General features: G+C 33.0%; 2 protein-coding genes across 7 annotated transcripts in view; both read right to left on the reverse strand.

The window, feature by feature from the left end:
* Window positions 1-788: 788 nt before the first annotated feature.
* Window positions 789-1,678, reverse strand: COX5A (Cytochrome c oxidase subunit 5A). Its single transcript, XM_023169620.2, has 2 exons — window positions 1,479-1,678; window positions 789-1,407 (listed from the first exon to the last, which is right to left on the reverse strand). Exons 1-2 carry the CDS (start codon window positions 1,562-1,564, stop codon window positions 1,038-1,040), a joined length of 456 nt encoding a protein of 151 aa, XP_023025388.1. The 5' UTR covers window positions 1,565-1,678; the 3' UTR covers window positions 789-1,037.
* Window positions 1,679-5,314: 3,636 nt separating this feature from the next.
* Window positions 5,315-19,044, reverse strand: part of LOC111513418 (protein GUCD1) — an 83,914-nt gene continuing 70,184 nt past the window's right edge. For 4 of the 6 annotated variants that reach the window (XM_074185604.1, XM_074185605.1, XM_074185606.1 and 1 more), the window contains exons 2-5: window positions 12,981-13,140; window positions 12,786-12,912; window positions 5,618-5,909; window positions 5,315-5,562 (exon numbers count right to left, since the gene is read on the reverse strand). In XM_074185604.1, coding sequence (XP_074041705.1) covers window positions 5,477-5,562; window positions 5,618-5,909; window positions 12,786-12,912; window positions 12,981-13,140 — 665 coding nt within the window. In that variant the 3' untranslated portion in view covers window positions 5,315-5,476. Of the gene's footprint in view, window positions 5,563-5,617; window positions 5,910-12,785; window positions 12,913-12,980; window positions 13,141-18,618; window positions 18,769-19,044 lie in introns of all 6 variants that reach the window. The other 2 variants (XM_074185609.1, XM_074185608.1) reach the window with 2 other exon arrangements.

A 19,044-nucleotide genomic window follows, 5' to 3' on the forward strand; every position in this document is an offset into this window, starting at 1 on the left:
CTGAAGAAATGAAAAAATTTGAAGCCAAACAAGTTATATTATGTTACTATTGGTCGATTACAACAGATAAATATGCCTCATCAATATAAAATACTATCACGTGACTGCATTTATAATTCTTGAATAGGATTGCAAGTTACTTGTTCTTTGATTGATATACACAAAACCCAATCATTGTCCTTCCTGCATTACTTGAGGTTCTTGGTTTCAATTAAAGTTTCCAGAATTCTTTAATTTCATTAACAATGACTCACGAAGCATGGTGAATGGTAAATTTTAAATTAGAGAATTAGATATTTTTGATTGAATGGACAAAGAGATATGTTGTAGTTATCCAAAGAATTTAAGTCAATAAGTCCTTTAGGTTTATGAAAATTTAAAGTGGGTTCATGGTACTCCAGATTGAAAATACGTTTTTGTTTTTTTTTTTGAAAACATGCTGTAACAGTTTCCCAAATCAAAATCAAGTAATGTAGTTTTGAGTAAATTAAGGAAAAATATATTCATTTTCCTTATTTCAAAGCTGTCAAATTCTATGAAGAGCCCCAGGAACTCCAAAATGCATTTTTCACAAAATTTCAATGTGTTTTGACCAAGTTAGGTTATGATCAATATATAAGCCTTAAAATGTTATTACTCTGAAACATTATGTTGCTTCATTTTTTAATCTAATGGTAATTTTAAAGAAATTTGGTAAAAGTATTTTAGATTTATACATTTATGAAGATTTTGAATGATTTAAAGATAGTTTATGGGAATCAAGCCATGATGATAATTCAATCAAATCGTTCACGAAGTTTATATTTATTTCATTCACAGTATTACCTGAATAAACAAGTGTTGTGTCATGGGCAAATAAATATATCATTTCTTTTAGGTTTACGTATTGAATAGAATTTATGTATATGGAGCTCTATTCATTTAGAATTGGAGTGAGTTCATCATAGAAATGAACCAAAATTGGAAAGAAACTTTATACCTACTAGTGAATGAACTAAGAATATACAGTAAATTTATACACTAGTTTTATATAGAAATTACATATTGTAAACACTTTCAAGATACAATTCAGGTTTATCAAAACCTAGTTCTTCTGGTGTACTGATGCCCAATTCTTTCAATGCCGGTTGAATTTCCTGTATGATATATGGATAAATTACGTCGACCTTGCTTCCACATTTGTCCTTAACAGCTTCCAGAATCCTAACTGCGAGAGCAAAGTCATTTACTCTACGGCAAGCTTTGAGAGCAGCAATGAGAATTTTCGGTTCTGGAACCAAATCGTGTCCCCACAGATCATTGATACCTCTTCTGATTTCCCAACCATCAATATCCTTGCGGTTGAAAAAATTTTCAAATCGAGTGTCGAATTGATCGTCTGTCTCAGTGCTGTGGCTTGACATTAACCTTAGAAAAATATAATTATAAATGAACTGCGACTTCCATTAATACATAAAGTTTTCTGATTTTATTCTCACCTTGTGGAAGATGCTACATTCATCTTTGATGTAGCCATAACAGTCCTCAAAATAGATTGAGCACGAACTGCTGTTGTTCTGAACATTTTTAAAAGTTTGATGAAGAATACACGAAAAATTTATGAATCCTCACCACAAAAAATGAGTTACGTAAAATGAAGTTAACTTAACCCTACTCTTTATGGATAATGATTTTCTTTGACAGATTGTCACTCGTCATTGAACAGTGTTGCCACTAGTTAATTTTATATCTCTCACCCTTCATTTTTTAGCAGCGTGAAGTTGGCTGCCAAAGAAACTGAAAAGGCAGAATTAGTTTTAATATGTGGTGATGGTTATAAAACAATGCGCGAAGCTGCAAATATTTTCAACGAGTGGCATCCAGACAAACAAATTTGCTATTCAAGTGTAAGTAGAATTTTGAAGAATTTCACAGACCGGCTCACAGGAATATAAACATAATACGGAGCGTACGAAACCTGTATGCACAGAAGAAAACCAGCTTGACGTACTTCAAGCAGTAGTAGAAAATCCTAGAAGGTCCACCCAAGAAATTAGTGATTATACCGGCATAAAAAAAACCTCTGTGAAGCGTATTCTCAAGAAACATAAGTACCATGCTTACAAACCTACATTCATTTGTACATTTCAAGAAAGAGACTATGATTTGATATATGATTTTTCCATGTGGATTCAGAGTGAAATAGAAGAACAACGAGATTTTCATCGATGTATTCTGTTTGGAGATTAATTACTTTTTCAACAAATAGGATTCTATCATCACAAAATTGCAGATGGTGGTCAGATGTCAACTCAAATTTTATTATTGACAAAAAAAATCAATACTATCAGAAAACAAACGTTTGATGTAGTATATTAAATGACAAATTACTAGGTCCGTTTTTTTTCGCGAGAATTTGAATAGTGACAGTTACTTGAACTTTTTGGAAACTGAAATAGGAGAGTTTTTGGATGATATGGAACTAGAAGAACGGCAAAAGTTATGGTTCTAACATGACGGATGTCCTGTCCATTCTACTAGTGGCTACTCAGTGGTTGAATAGGATATTTCGTAATAAATGGTTAGGACGAAATACCGATCTTCGATGGCCTCCTCATTCTCCAGACCTTACCCCTCTAGATTATTTTTTATGGGGATACTTAAAACAAAACGTCTACAGAGATCGCCCCTTTAATAATGTTGATGAGCTTGAAACTTCAATACGAGTTCATTGCAGAAATATTCCCGCTAATGTGTTGCGATCTACATTAAACGAATTTTATGAGCGAACAATCAGATGCATCGAAAGAGAAGGTGGACATACAGAGACGCTTCGATAATTTTCAAATTTAACTACTTGAAAGTTACCTCGAAAAAGGTGGTAGTAACAGCAGAGTTCGGACCAACTTTGGATATATTGTTCCAAAGTGAAACAATAAAGAAGTGATACTGCAGATGAAATGTGCTGAGGACCTACAAAAATTATGAATTATTACTTGATAGCTATGTATTATTCTCCTTTTTTTTTCGGTGTCAAACAAAAAAAAGTTGATATTCGGTTGAATGAGGTTTAACAACGATACAAGCAAAGAACAAAAACTCATTAACTTTTTTTTGTTTGACACCGTAAAAGGACAAGAACAGATACCAATTTTAAATTGTATAAAGATATGCGAAATTAGGTGACCAAGGCTATCAAAAATGAAAAAGACATATTTCACTGAGAGGTTTGATAATAGTAACAAAAAACAAATGTGGTCAACTCAAGATAGTCCAAAATGCTTCCTGAGCAATCACGCACATTACCTACCTGAACAATTGAATAATCCAAATGACATAAATACATTTTCCATTAATTCTTTACAAATCAATGAACCACCGGATGAACTTTTGTATTTCTACCAAACCAATCCGAAAGTAAATACAACATTCCACTTTGTAAAGATTAATAATTTGTCCGTGTGATGGGCTAAATGTTAGGTTGATTGAGTTATGTTGTCTGCACATCATTCAATATATTCCACACATAGTTAATTAATTACTGTCTGACGTGAAATGTCTATCGAAGATGTGAGGTAGAGCACTGGTCAAAGTTTTACCTAAGAAGTGCAGCCCAGTATAAAGACTTAAGAGTAATAAGTTTCGACAAATAACACAAACTAGTTTCATTAAATAGATCAGTTAAAGCTAAAAATTATGTTTTTCAAGAAGTTAAAAAATAGATCATCATTATATCAATTTGATTTTTCATATTCAATTTTGAATGTGCAAAGTATTCAAGTATTCATTCAGATTTTATATACCTAATTTATAAAAAATGTATAAAGTTCTACAAGTGAAATGAGAAAATAAAATCTGCATTCGTTTCGTAGATTTAATAATTCATAATTTGGCAGATCACAATCTGTTAAGGTTAGGCTCGAATCTGGAATATATCATTCTGAAAATCGTAACATATTAACAGGTGTTCCCCAAGGTAGTGTCCTGGGTCCTACTCTCTTTCTCTTATTCGTCAACGACATCTCCAATATTAATCAACAACATTGCACTGTACAGTTTGCTGATGATATGTCTTTCTTATTGAGTTATTCTTCTTGTGAAGGTTTATCTGATCAGGCTGATATTGCAGTTGCTAATATGCTTAATTACTGCGCCAGAAACGGCCTCGCACTAAAAAGAAATAAATCTAATACCATTATTTTCTCGCTTAGAGAAATGGACTACAGTATATTGGTTAGAGCTAATACTAAATCTATTGTGCAGAAAAAATCAGTCAAATTCTTAGGGTTGAACATTGACTCCCAATTATCCTGGAATAATCATATTGACTCTATTTCTATAAAATTATCCAAGCATTGTTTCGTTATTTGGAATCTCAAAAATTCTGTCCCCATAAATATTTCATTAAGCTACCACTATGCCTATGTTCACTCAAGTCTAAATTATTGCTTAGTCTGCAACGGTAACAGCAGCAAATTGAATGATCTGTTGATTGCTCAAAAAAAGATTCTAAGAACAATGTGTTTTAAAAAATATGGTGATTCTTGTAAGCAATTATTTACTGAGTTACAAATTTTAACTGTCCCTGTATATTTTAAATTGTGTCACTTACATTAAGAATCATTATCATGAGTTTCAGCAAAGGGATACTATCCGCGTAGCTGCTGGCTATACTCTCAGGCAAAATTATATTCTGATAGTTCCTGTACACAAATTAACATCTGTATCAAACGGACCTCATGTTTGTCTATACAAATATTTAATTAACTTCCAACATTCATTAACAAAATTTCAAATCCCAATAATTTCGAAAATAGCACTAAAAATATTCTCTAACAAAAATGCCTTTTATTCACTTGATGAATATTTTCAAACTGATCTGGCTGCATGACATCACGATTTTTTGCTTGTTTATACTGTGTTTTTTATTTGTTTTATATAATTATCTCCTACATCTATTCTATTTTTATTGATATAACTAATAAAGCCTGTGTTATGAGCGAAAAACTCGTGAATGACAATACAGTTTCAAATAGTATCAACAAGAACATTTTTGTCACAACTGATTCTCCAAACAATGAAAATAGTAAGGGTTTTTTTGCATTCTCTACTTCTGTTTTTTATTTTTAAATTCCTATAGTAATTATTAATTCGAAAAGTCCACTCAAATTATTTCAAGTCAAATGCCAAATCGTAAACCATCATAATGATAACGTTTCCTAGCGAATATATACAGAAAATTTGAGATATTTCAGAGCTTCTTTGTAACACCTAATCATGATTCTATCGAATGGCTGATGTTCGAAGAATGAGAAGAAGGTTATGGTTATAAAAGTTTTGAAATCAAAAGTTTAATTTATTCAAATATCTACACAAAAACGATAAAAAGTTCGAAATACAAAATTTCGAAGTGTCGAAAAAATATAAAAATGAATGTCATCGATATGAGGTTTTCACATAACAGGAATTACGTCCAGTTATATGTGTCAAGTCTCAGCTACTTGAAAACGAAGATTATATCTTCATCAGTTCCATAACTCTTCCGAGCAAGATCCAGTAAATCCATGGAAATAGTACAAACATCTGAAAGAAGATAATCAATTGAAATAATAGAAAAAATAATATAGAGAATACTTACGATCCCCAAACGATGGGTTGCGATAGAAAAATTTTCTAGAACTAATGTCATAACCACAAATCACAACATAATGACCTTGATAGGAAGTTGGCCATGGAATACATTTTCTGAATTCACTGGAAATCTTGTTGAATTTACAAATATCACAGGTTAAAATTTTCGCATTTGTTAAAACTATTACGGGGCCGTTGACTAGATGGGTCACTATTTCTGCTATTGATAAAGATAGTTTCCTTATCAATATTCCCAAGCCCTCTGCTTTCTTGAACCTAGCAGTAATTCGTTGTTCATCCTGAAACAGAAATATGATGTAAACACATGTTCTAAAATCAACAGAATTTGAAAGCGAACCCAAATAAAATAATACTCAGTTGAATAAGATGTTGAAAATCAAATTGAAAAGTATATTTTTAATAGAGATCAATTTTTGAAATAGAAAGGTTTTGGCTTTCTATTTCTCCATCTTTATACAATTATTGTAATTTGATAGATTGAGTACTGATTTGATTTTTTTAGACCAAAAGAAATTAAAAGTTCGATAAATCCAAGAAATGTTTTTAAAACGTTTACCATTATTTAGATTTCGTTATAAAATACCTACGTTCAAAATTGTTAGGTTTTTCGTGATTTTTGTTTACATCACCAACTTTCAATATCCTAAGAAGGTGCATTACATTGACACGACGAAGAAATAGACATGCGTGATTGATAAAATACGGAATAAAAGACACACTTCTATGTAATATTCTTTTGTTCTTCAATTGAAAAAAGTAAGACAAAAGAGTTAACGTTTGCCTTTAATCAAAGAGAACTCTTAGTAAACGGCGATGACATCTCCCCTTCGGAAGATGCGATCTATGGGATCAACACAAGACTAAATCTACGAATTTTAAAGATGAACAAGGCTTCCCGAGGCGGTCATTTGCAAAGTGAAACTTTGACATCGACCACCGCACGAGATTCGTCTTGCACAATAGTTTTCATTGCAAGGTAATGTAACTAGGGCCCAACAACAAAGCATTCGTGATCAACGCTGGACCAGCGATTGTTCGATCCACCATAGATCTCATCAGTGGTGCTAGGCTGAACCACGACCTCATTTATCTTCGATTCGTGGAGTGACTCTGCCAATCCCATAGATGGCGTCTTTATAAGAGAAGATGTCATCGCCATTCTGTACTCAGGCTTGTCCTTCAAGGACATGCATAAAGTATTTGCCTACATTGCCCTGACTTAAAGGCCTTACAACTGGGCATCTTCCCTCACACATTATCTTCAAATAATCTTAGTATTCTACTTATCACCTAATACCAAATTAAAAAAATGAAAAAAAAATAAAGAAATTCATAAATAACTAACTATAACTATATACATAATTGGATGCATTATGTTTTAACGCTCCTATTATGATTTCTGTGATCGGGGAGATCATTGTTAAACTCTTAGTCCAGCCCAATGATATTCCATAATTGAAAATCGGAATTCTTTCAGAGTATTTTATTCCTCTTCCTAAGTTGGAACGAACAACAAAATGTCAATCCATCTAGTGGACGAGGTACTAACCAACTGCATATCCGAAATTTGCCCGATTCCTCTGAATAAGGAATGATGGCCACTATCTTGTTCTGATGAGTGGCTGATGAGCCCGAAACCGGTCTGCGAGTGTGCCCGTTCCAAAATTGAAGGTCGACTCTTTTTATGAAGATTCCTGCACTAACGCCCGTCGGATATAATCCAACGCCCTTCGTGGTATTAGCCAGGGGAGTAGTTGTTTTCTGATAGGCGCCAGTCCATTCAACCTACTGTGTAGGTATATTCGAGACTGGCTTGAACGTTTAAAGTTAATTTCTTTAGATTTGTTTACTGCCAGTCTAGCCTACTGACTAAGAAGAAAATTATAACGGTATTCGATTATTCGGTGAAAGCACTATTCGGCTCATCTCTGGTAATAATGTGAATTCCATCGATCACATCGAGTCCCCAAGCCGATGAATCTGATGAATTCATGTCATCTGTCAACAAATAGGAGGTGTTAACTAATAGATTTCGAATCATATTTGATAATGGAAGTCCGAACTAATAAAATTAACTAACGTTACAAATAAAACAAATTTTGAAAGGACTGACTCTGTGACATTTGTTAGTCTTTGTAATTTAGTGGTGTTACAGGGGAAGAATATGGAAAACTACGAATATAACAAATTATTTTGTTTGGAAAATAATAGTACTGTGTCACTCATCAACATCGATTGCTGGTCATTTTTTTCATTTTAATCATCCACTAATCAGTGACGTCTTTTGATATCTGTCAACGATTAATCGATGAAATCACATGCGATGGATAATGAAACATGAATTATCAATAAGCAAAATACTTATGATAATCTGCAATCAAAAAGATTGGTCCAAATCTCGTTATGGGTATGTTTTTATTATTTATGATGCTGCAAAGTACTTCATCAATCAAAAGGACCCCAAGACATTGAAAGGGTGCGTTGACAAATAAATTTCAATGACGAAATAATTATTTATCAGTTGATTGCCTACATGAAATCACCGTTATTCTTATCTTGGCTCGATCCCAACTCTGGAAGGGACGACGGGTGTTCACTATGTTCTGTATGATACGTGATAGGAATCGAACGTTGAAAGTACGGACTCATTAACCACAAGTTTCGACTTTCGAGGATTGCGGCTTGTACGAGGACGACCACTGGTTTACGAAAAAAAAAACATTTCTATCTCCACATATGAGTTCCGCCTCTAAACTTACCCTGATGCCGTTAGATTCTATCCACTAAAGATTCGTCCGTTTGAGGACTTGGTCTCAGTACTTTCTACAGTGTGGCACAGGAAATTTTTGAAACTTCTGTTTTTTCGAAAATTACATTAACGTTTGATTTCAAATAAAAAGTTTTATAATTTTTCACATTATTTAAATCTACATAACTGTATAAATATAATGATTCCCCATAGTTGATATTTGAATAATGGATTAGAACACATGGTTCTGTCAAGTGGCCTGCAAGATTACCCAACTTAACCCCTCTAGCCGTTTTCGTTTGGTGTCACTTGAAAAATATTGTCTAAGCAACTTCCCCATAACCAGCGAGGATATATAGAAGTACGGCTCGAAAATGTCTGGAGAATGTTGTTGATTCATTGCGTTGACTCAATTGAAATTATATTAGTAATTTTTTCACCATTTTTCAGAACTCTCAAGATCGAATAATAAACCGACCGTCTTGGCACTTGAAATATCAACTATGGGGGTATCATTGGATACAGAAAATCATATAGATTTTTTAAACATAATACCATTCAGAGTGGTTTATTTGAAAATCAAACATTAATAAGACTTCAGAAAATACCGGAAGTTGGAAAATTTTTCCAATACGTAAAACAGTCAACCGGTGATCAGTAACTGCAATTTGCCAACATTCTCTATAAATTACCTCCATATGCACTTTCTCGTTTTTGTTATAAGCATGTGGCATTTTTCACTTATTTCTGTTGTCATTAAGATCTCCAACAATGTAGGCAGTAACTAACTAACAATAACAGTTTATCGAAACGCCAACATTTGTTTTTTGTTTCATAACTAATTCCCCGACAACCTAGAAGTCGGGTGTTCTTGCAGGTCTCTTAATAGGACCATATGTTCGAATCCCTCAATCAAATATCAACTATAGGGTATCACTGTAGTCAGAAAATTATGTAGATTTATAAAAAATCATTTCAAATTTAAAATCAAACGATGATGTCACTTCTGGAAAAACTGGAAGTTGAAAAAAATCTTCCATTACTTCAGAAAGTGCCTGCTTATGAGCATATTCAATTATCCTAATTTAAAGAAATTAAGAATAAAGAGGTATTTTAACACCTCTACATGTGTTTCGATCACCAAGTGATCATCTTCAAGAGAGGGAATAACAAAGTTATTCTAAGCTTTTAAAGAATGTTTTTATATCACTGTAAACTTGTTTGGAAGGGAGAACAAAGTTGATATCTGACATTAACAGAAAGTTGTTTGTTATTTTGATCATTTTAATGATAGGTGAACAGTTATTTGTTGATACATATGGTACATCAAAGAATTGAATGAGTCTTGTTATTCTTTTGGGAATTCTCTCTTTTAGTAAAGATTTGAGATTGCAACTGTTATAATTTTTTTATATAATAATAATAATAATGATAATCGTCTTTATAGTTTCCCAGCTGTAGTTACATACAAATATTTAAATAAATTACAGAGCTAGTGGCTGGCATAACAAAAGGCGAAGTTCAACTCAGTTAGCGCAAATACAAAAAGATTCTACCTAAGCTAAAACAAAAAGAAAGTAATACATAAAAAAAATTGGGATTGTTCAAATATCTATTAGGATGCTGGAGATGACGTCCATTACTGAGACTTATTCTGGTCTCATAATGATGAAAAATGTATAGGGTTGGGCAGTTTATACTTTAAGTTGGCTTTCGAATAGAAGGAGTTTGAATCTTTTCCGTAAAACAGAAAGTTCTGAATTTCTTATTTCTTTTGGTAACAGGTTGATCACTTGGCATATATTATAGCTGAAAGATCGCTTGAAAATTTCAGTTTTAAAACTAGGTGGGGTAAGAGTACCCTTAAATCTAATGTTCAGATTGTGAACATTAGTACGAAAAGTGATTTTTCTGTACATATAAGGCGGCGTTTTGGTTTGTATAATATTGTTATATAAATTAGCAGCATTCAATATCCGTCTATTTTCCATTGTGATCCACCCTGTATCCCGTAACTAATGGGATATTCTTTGATATCTCCTAATTCCGTGAATGAGCCGCAGACACGAGTTTTGTACTTTCTGAATTTTCTGAGCATACTGTTTGGTTAAACATGGCTCATATAAAGTATCCGAGTAGTTGCGCGATAAAACCAGTGCATCACAGAGAGTTGTTTTCGTCTGCTTCGAGAGTATGTGTCTGTGTCCATAAATTAGTTTCAAAGAAGAATATGCCAGTTGTATTTGTTTGTTTATATGTTTCTCAAACCGCAAGTCAGAGTCGATTATAACTCCAAGATTTTTGCATTCATTTGTGGGTTGTAAAGGAACATTATCAATCGTGAAGAGATTCATTTGTTTTCTGGCGATTCTTTTTTGATCCGAAAAGGATGATATTCGATTTAGTGGCATTTAGTAGTAGACAGTGATCTCTTGCCAACTCAACAAATGACTCGAGGTCATTGTTAATAAGCGTACATGCGTTTTCTACACCTTGAGGGAGATATAGTGATAGAGTTGAGTGTCATCAGTATAAAGGTGAAATTTACAGTGTTCTAGACTACGCAACATGTTTGATGAAGAAATTGTAAACAATAGTGGACCCAATATTGAACCCTGTGGCACACCTGACTTTTTAAAGATAGTTTGAATAGATTCCATCCTGGCACACTTTTTGTTCCCTGTTTTTGATGTAATATTCAAGAAGTCTGATAGCACTACCCGATAATCCCATATAGTTTAAAATGACGAGAAGTAGATCATAGTTTAGAGTGTCAAAAGCTCGACTAAAATCAAGAAGCACAAGTACAGAACAAAGACCCTCATCTGTAGCCCTAATAATGTCGTCCACGATGTGCAGCAGAGCAGTGGCGCAGCTATGTACTTCCGGAAGTAGAGAAAACCGAGAGAGATGATTTCTCAGCTGTTCTTCAACTGATCGTTCAAAAATTTTTGATAAAGTGGGTAAGACACTAATTGCACGCAGATCCCCATTGTCAGTTGGATTAAGTTTTTTTGGGCAATACTCTCACCACTGCTCTCCCACTCCCATAACACATTAATACTGAATCAATAATGAATTTATTTCCACCATTAGTATAGAAGAGTCCAATCTCTATATATTCTTTTTCAACTGAAATCACTTTATTAATCCTTTTTTGCCAGTCTTTTTCAGTAATATTAGATACTTCTGCTTTGATTAGCTCTATTAACTTCTTATCAAATTTTGGAAAATTATTTTTACGCCTGATGCTTTCCCAAATCAACTCGATGGAATTGAAAAAACAAAAATAGGGGGGAAGTCTCAGTATAATGTGCCCATACTTTTCTGGAATACTCTCAAGGGCATACACATTTCAAATGTTTTTGTCTGTAAAACTTCAAGTAGTTGGTTTTTGGTATAGTAATCTTCAAAATACGAATTGTTATCCATTAAAAAACTTTGTATTTCATTTTTCCTGCCCAACGATTAGTCGCAATCTTTTGTTTGCAGGCATGTTAGGCGTACACATTATCAGTCCACCCTCTCGTAAGTATGTCGTGAGTGTCATACCAAGTTTCGTCCAAATAGAAAATTTGCCGCTGATGAACATCTAAAGGTATTGGTAATCCTATATCACATCGCGTTTTGCGTTCATAAGGTTTGTTTTTGACTATTTTACGTACAGTTGAAAAAGGAATTTCAGTCAAATCTGATGTTGCTTGTAATAGTTTGTTTCCCTCGAAACCAAACTTGAGATGTAGATTCTTATATACATTGAAACATACTCTCCGTGTTACAATATTCAAATGCATCCGAATCTTAGTCACTGGTATCTCGTTTTCGCATTGTTCACCATCGCTATTGGAATTACGACACAGAAAAAAGTCTGCGTTATTAACACACTCCTTATTATTATTAGTACTTGTCCAAGGACGCCACATTTTAAACAGAAAACAAAAATTTTAAGTAATTATAACCGCACCAATATCGAATTTCAACACTCAAATGGCGATCAGTTCCTGAACTGAACACGACGTCGATAACGATCCCCTCATTTCCCGATTTCTACTCGTTACCGTAACATGACTTCAAATTTAATTTTATGACTCTTCAGCTAATCATAAAACTCGGTTAGTAAAAATTATCCAATACGAACCGCCAATTCTACAGTTCACGTGAACTATTTTGCTGCCGGTTTATTCCTATGTATTGGTTTTTTTGGCCTTTGAGAGTGTCGCCAACTTTAAGAGTGCACAATATCGTATACTTCGACTATACCTATCGCATTATCACTGATGTGGAATATTTTTTAAATCTTGAAGACAATTTTGGTTTCTATTCGTACTAATTGTATTGAGATACTTTAATTTTGAATAAGTTTCATGACTTTCAACTAGTGTAACAATTTTATTAGATAACATACCTTGTTCAGAACATTATTATAAAAACTATTTCCTCTATATCCTTCGTGAACCCCTAGGGTTATTGTGTAAAATACATGTCGTATATCAAATTTCTTCAATAGGTAGCATAGATCGATCGTCCAGGTACTGAAAATGAATCAGATATATCTACGTGTATATGTTTACTCTAAAAGTTTTTGAATAATTTGCTGTACCTTTTATTGAAGCCTTCGTTTTCACAAATTTGTGTAAAGTTTTTCAAAAATTTCTGTTTCTTTTTTTCCGGTAATACCATAAGTACACATGACACACCACAGTCCCAATTGTACTTCTGTTTAAAGTGTGACAGTTGAATGTGTAGTTTTTCTGGATGACCTGTAATTTCAAAAAAGATAATATCAACAATGGTAATGGAAATTATAAAAAAAAACAGAAATTAGCTAATATAGTTGAGTCAAAAAGCAAGTTATTCAATGTCCTGCAACAGTTTGATGGGTGTCTGAAGTATAATAGTAATAATAAATGGTTTTTATTTTATCTTGACGAAGTTTAGCTTAAGATATTCTATCATTCAACCGAGAATATTTTTATACATGAGTGTTTAAATAGTGATACAGTGGCATAACTTAAAAATAGGATCGAATCTAGGTTGTAACATCATATAACAAAAGTACATCTAGATAAATTAATAATAAAAAATATGATTTAGTAAAATGAATTAGATAATTCAATATGGTTCAATTTAATTTAATTTTATTCAATTCAGGTACACTCATTATTTACATTGTATATGAGTTGTACTCGGTTACAGCGCTATGAGAGAAAAAGGTTTGGATAAAAGATGAAGAGTGACGCGGGAGGGTAAGCATATTGATGTTACGAAGGTTTCTAAAGGGTTAACTGGTGACGTGGAGTAATTTTGGAATAGAGGTAATCTGGACATTGATTTTTTAATAATTTATGAACGAAGCATACAAGATGATGTTTCATGTATAAAGTATAATGTCAAAATCGTCCTAAAATATATCCATTTTCAAAGAGCACCCGCCCCGGTTTCGCATGGGTAACAGAGCATTATGCTTGCATTTTGTCTTTGATAGTGTTGCGTCACTTTGTAATCAAGTGACGAAAAGTGATGAAAATCTCAAAACCAAAGTATGTTTGCATTATTCATTTTTATTTTGAAATATCTAAGTACGTATCTATATGACGTATCTATATTTGTAACCTGAATCTTCAAAGTGATCCACTACTTAAAACAAAACCAGTGCAACTGAAACCTTTCTTCATGAAGCATGTCGTATCGGTCTGAGGCCGCCTGAATTTATTTTGTTGTGCGATATTTTCAATTTTGCGATATATTAATTTAAATTGTATGGTGTTGAGGGCAATTATTAAATGCATGAAGTGCTTAAGGTAACAAATATGTGTGATTTGATGAGGATTAACATCGTCTCCGTGTAAATTACTCTGCAATTTCCACATTATTATACCATTGAAAGCTATCCTTTAATGATAGACATTGTTACAAGATAGATACGGGCTTTTTGAAGTTATAATGGCGTTTTTCATTAATTCTTCCGGCTTCACAAGAGTAGCACCGCCACCTTGACTTCGTTGGGATAACATTCTCATATTTCAACAAATTTACGTACATAAACCTTCTTTTCGAATAAATCCGTTTATTCGTCAAAACCGTATTCAAATTCGTTCAGTGGTTTTGGGTTATTCGCGTTCAGACTAACCGACGGACGCGGTGGGTAAGGTTGTTTTATAATATGTAGTGATGAGAAATTGGCGTGAAGTTATCCACAGATTTCTGGCCACACATGCTGACGTAGAGGAAAATAAAGATCTGGTTGGGATACGAAATTATTAGCAACCGTACTAATATCTGTGGCTGGAAATACCTATTCACTATAGGTTGAACGTGAAATTATTGAGACTATTTGGTGTTTAACATTTTTATAGAATCTTGACTAGATTTACGCGTCGATAATCGTTTTCTCATAAACAATACAGATTTAGGGAATAATAAAATTGTAAATATTAGACTTACTTTCCAATAACCCATATATAAATGATATCAGATGATGTGCGTCTATCAAAATCACACAACTTCTATAGTTTCTTGAGAATATTAACTTGGTGATCACAGTTTTCTTGTCATCTAAACAGATTTCGAAAAAGAAATTGTTGAAACAATCAGACTCATTTTTGAGATTCCTTGTATTCATGAAAATCACACAACTCTTATAGAATCTTGGGTAGATCGATAAAGTGAAAACTGTTTTCTTGTCACCCATACAGTTTTCGAGAAAAAAATTGTTGCAACAATCAGACTCACTTTTTGAAACACCTTGTAGAATTGGAACCAGAAAATGTGCGTTCATGAAAATTACACAACTGTTATAGAGTCTTGGGAAGATCAATAAAGTGAAAACCGTTTTCTTGTCACCCATACAGATTTCGAGAGAAAAATTGTTGCAACATTCAGACTCACTTTTGAAAACACCTAGTAGAATTGAAACCAGAAGATGTGCGTTCATGAAGATTATATAAATGTTATAGAATCTTGGATAGATCGATACAGTGTAAACCGTTTTCTTGTCACCCATACAGATTTTGAGAAAAAAATTGTTGCAATAATCATACTCACTTTTTAAACACCTTGTAGAATTGGAAATAGAAGATGTGCGTTCATGAAAATCACACAACTCTTATAGAATCTTGGGTAGATCGATATAGTGAGAACTGTTTTCTTGTCACCCATACAGATTTCGATAAAAAAATTGTTGCAACAAACAGACTCATTTTTTGAGATTCCTTGTAGAATTGGAACCAGAAGATGTGCATTCATGAAAATTACATAACTGTTATAGAATCTTGGTTAGATCGATATAGTGTAAACCGTTTTCTTGTCACTCATACAGATTTTGAGAAAAAAACTGTTGCAATAATCAGACTCACTTTTTAAACACCTTGTAGAATTGGAAATAGAAGATGTGCGTTCATGAAAATCACACAACTCTCATAGAATCTTAGGTAGATCGATATAGTGAAAACCGTTTTCTTGTCACCCATACAGATTTCGAGAGATAAATTGTTGCATCAGACTCATATTTTGAGTCTGTAAATCTGCATGGGTGACAAGAAAACGGTTTTCACTATATAAATCTACCCGAAATTCTATGACAGTTGTGTAATTTTCATGAACGCACATCTTCTGGTTCCAATTCTACAAGGTGTTTTAAAAAGTGAGTCTGATTGTTGCAACAATATTTCTCTCGAAATCTGTATGGGTGACAAGGAAAAGGTTTTCACTAAATCAATCTACCCGAAATTCTATGACAGTTGTGTAATTTTCATGAACGCACATCTTCTGGTTCCAATTCTACAAGGTGTTTTAAAAAAGTTAGTCTGATTGTTACAACAATTTTTCTCTCGAAATCTGTATGGGTGACAAGAAAATGGTTTTCACTATATTAATCTACCCAAGATTCTATAACAGTTGTGTAATTTTCATGAACGCACATCTTCTGGTTCAAATTCTACAAGGTGTTTTAAAAAGTGAGTCTGATTGTTGCAACAATTTTTCTCTCGAAATCTGTATGGGTGACAAGAAAATGGTTTTCACTATATTGATCTACCCAAGATTCTATAACAGTTGTGTAATTTTCATGAACGCACATCTTCTGGTTCAAATTCTACAAGGTGTTTTAAAAAGTGAGTCTGATTGTTGCAACAATTTTTCTCTCGAAATCTGTATGGGTGACAAGAAAATGGTTTTCACTATATCAATCTACCCAAAATTCTATACTAGTTGTGTAATTTTCATGAACGCACATCTTCTGGTTCCAATTCTACAAGGTGTTTTAAAAAGTTAGTCTGATTGTTACAACAATTTTTCTCTCGAAATCTGTATGGGTGACAAGGAAACGGTTTTCGAAATATTGATCTACCCAAGATTCTATAACAGTTGTGTAATTTAATGAACGCACATCTTCTGGTTCCAATTCTACAAGGTGTTTTAAAAAGTGAGTCTGATTGTTGCAACAATTTTTCTCTCGAAATCTGTATGGGTGACAAGAAAATGGTTTTCACTATATCAATCTACCCAAAATTCTATACTAGTTGTGTAATTTTCATGAACGCACATCTTCTGGTTCCAATTCTACAAGGTGTTTTAAAAAGTTAGTCTGATTGTTACAACAATTTTTCTCTCGAAATCTGTATGGGTGACAAGGAAACGGTTTTCGAAATATTGATCTACCCAAGATTCTATAACAGTTGTGTAATTTAATGAACGCACATCTTCTGGTTCCAATTCTACAAGGTGTTTTAAAAAGTTAGTCTGATTGTTACAACAATTTTTCTCTCGAAATCTGTATGGGTGACAAGGAAACGGTTTTCACTATATCAATCTACCCGAAATTCTATAACAGTTGTGTACTTCTCATGAACGCACATCTTCTGGTTCCAATTCTACAAGGTGTTTTAAAAAGTGAGTCTGATTGTTGCAACAATTTTTCTCTCGAAATCTGTATGGGTGACAAGAAAATGGTTTTCACTATATCAATCTATCCAAAATTCTATACTAGTTGTGTAATTTTCATAAACGCACATCTTCTGGTTCCAATTCTAAAAGGTGTTTTAAAAAGTGAGTCTGATTGTTGCAACAATTTTTCTGTCAAAATCTGTATGGGTGACAAGAAAATGGTTTTCAATATATTGATCTACCCAAGATTCTATAACAGTTGTGTAATTTTTATGAACGCACATCTTCTGGTTCCAATTCTACAAGGTGTTTTAAAAAGTGAGTCTGATTGTTGCAACAATTTTTCTCTCGAAATCTGTATGGGTGACAAGGAAATGGTTTTCACTATATTGATCTATCCAAGATTCTATAACAGTTGTGTAATTTTCATGAACGCACATCTTCTGGTTCCAATTCTACAAGGTGTTTTAAAAAGTGAGTCTGATTGTTGCAACAATTTTTCTCTCGAAATCTGTATGGGTGACAAGAAAATGGTTTTCACTATATTGATATACCCAAGATTCTATAGGAGTTGTGTGATTTTCATGAATACAAGGAATCTCAATGAATTATTCTGATTGTTTCAACAATTTTTTTTTTGAAATCTGTTTAGATGACAAGAAAACTGTCATCACCAAGTTAATCTACTCAAGAAACTATGGAAGTTGTGTGATTTTGATGAACGCACATCATCGGATATCATTTTTATATGGGGTATTGGAAAGTAAGTCTAATATTTCCAATTTTATTTTTCCCTAAATTTGTATTGTTGATGAGAAAACGATTATCAACGCGTCAATCTACTCAAGATTCTATTAAAAAGTTTTACACCAAATAGTCCTAATAATTTCACGTTCAACCTATAGTGAATGGTTATTTCCAGCCACAGATATTAGTACGGGTGCTTATAATTTCGTATCCCAACCACAGATTTTTATTTTCCTCTACGTCAGTATGTGTGGCCAGAAATCTGTGGATAACTTCACGCCAATTGATGAGAAATATTTCTACTCGTCTACAGGCGTGTCTACTTGATAAATATCATCATCTATTGATATAAAAAGTTAATTTTGCTTAAATTGGGTGATCGAGTGACAAGTAGTGATGATAAAAACGTTCATCCCAATTCAATAACTGGAAAAAGCATCATAAATGTGTTTGCGTACATTCTAAGAAAGATTAATCTGATTGCTTGACTTTTTGAAACATCTGATATTGTATGATTCAAATCACGTTATTTACACAGAAAAATGCATTTGTGAAAAAATCATTCATTTCTGATTAATGGATGAAAGGTTATACTGATTATACTTAACGAAAACATTGTTTAGGCTGCACTTAGTTTCTACTGAAGCACCCCTTTAAATTGTTCTTCATCTGTAAGAAATGTTTCAAAATATACTTCGAGTTTTCAACCATGGATAGCATCTTCAATCCAGTTATCTGCACAATTATATGAAATCAACCTGAAAATAAACCATATAAAATGGTTCATAGATCACCATCATTCGAAGAGAATTTGCAAAAATACTTCTTATGCATCTCTGAGCATAAGAAGCATAATTCAGATATAAGTTTGAAAAAATACGACTAACACAGTATCAAATAATATACTTTTTTTTGATAATGATAATGATGTGTATTCTTTTTTTTCATTTATCTCATTCAATTTTAGCGCTGATATCAAGTCATACGTGTGCAAAGTAAACTTTTGAAGATAACGGCATCTGAAGGATTTTTAA

The sequence above is a fragment of the Leptinotarsa decemlineata genome, unplaced genomic scaffold, assembly GCF_025532065.1.
Source record: "Leptinotarsa decemlineata unplaced genomic scaffold, Ldec_3_MD MMD2_tig00078346_RagTag_RagTag, whole genome shotgun sequence".
Classification (NCBI taxonomy): domain Eukaryota; kingdom Metazoa; phylum Arthropoda; class Insecta; order Coleoptera; family Chrysomelidae; genus Leptinotarsa; species Leptinotarsa decemlineata.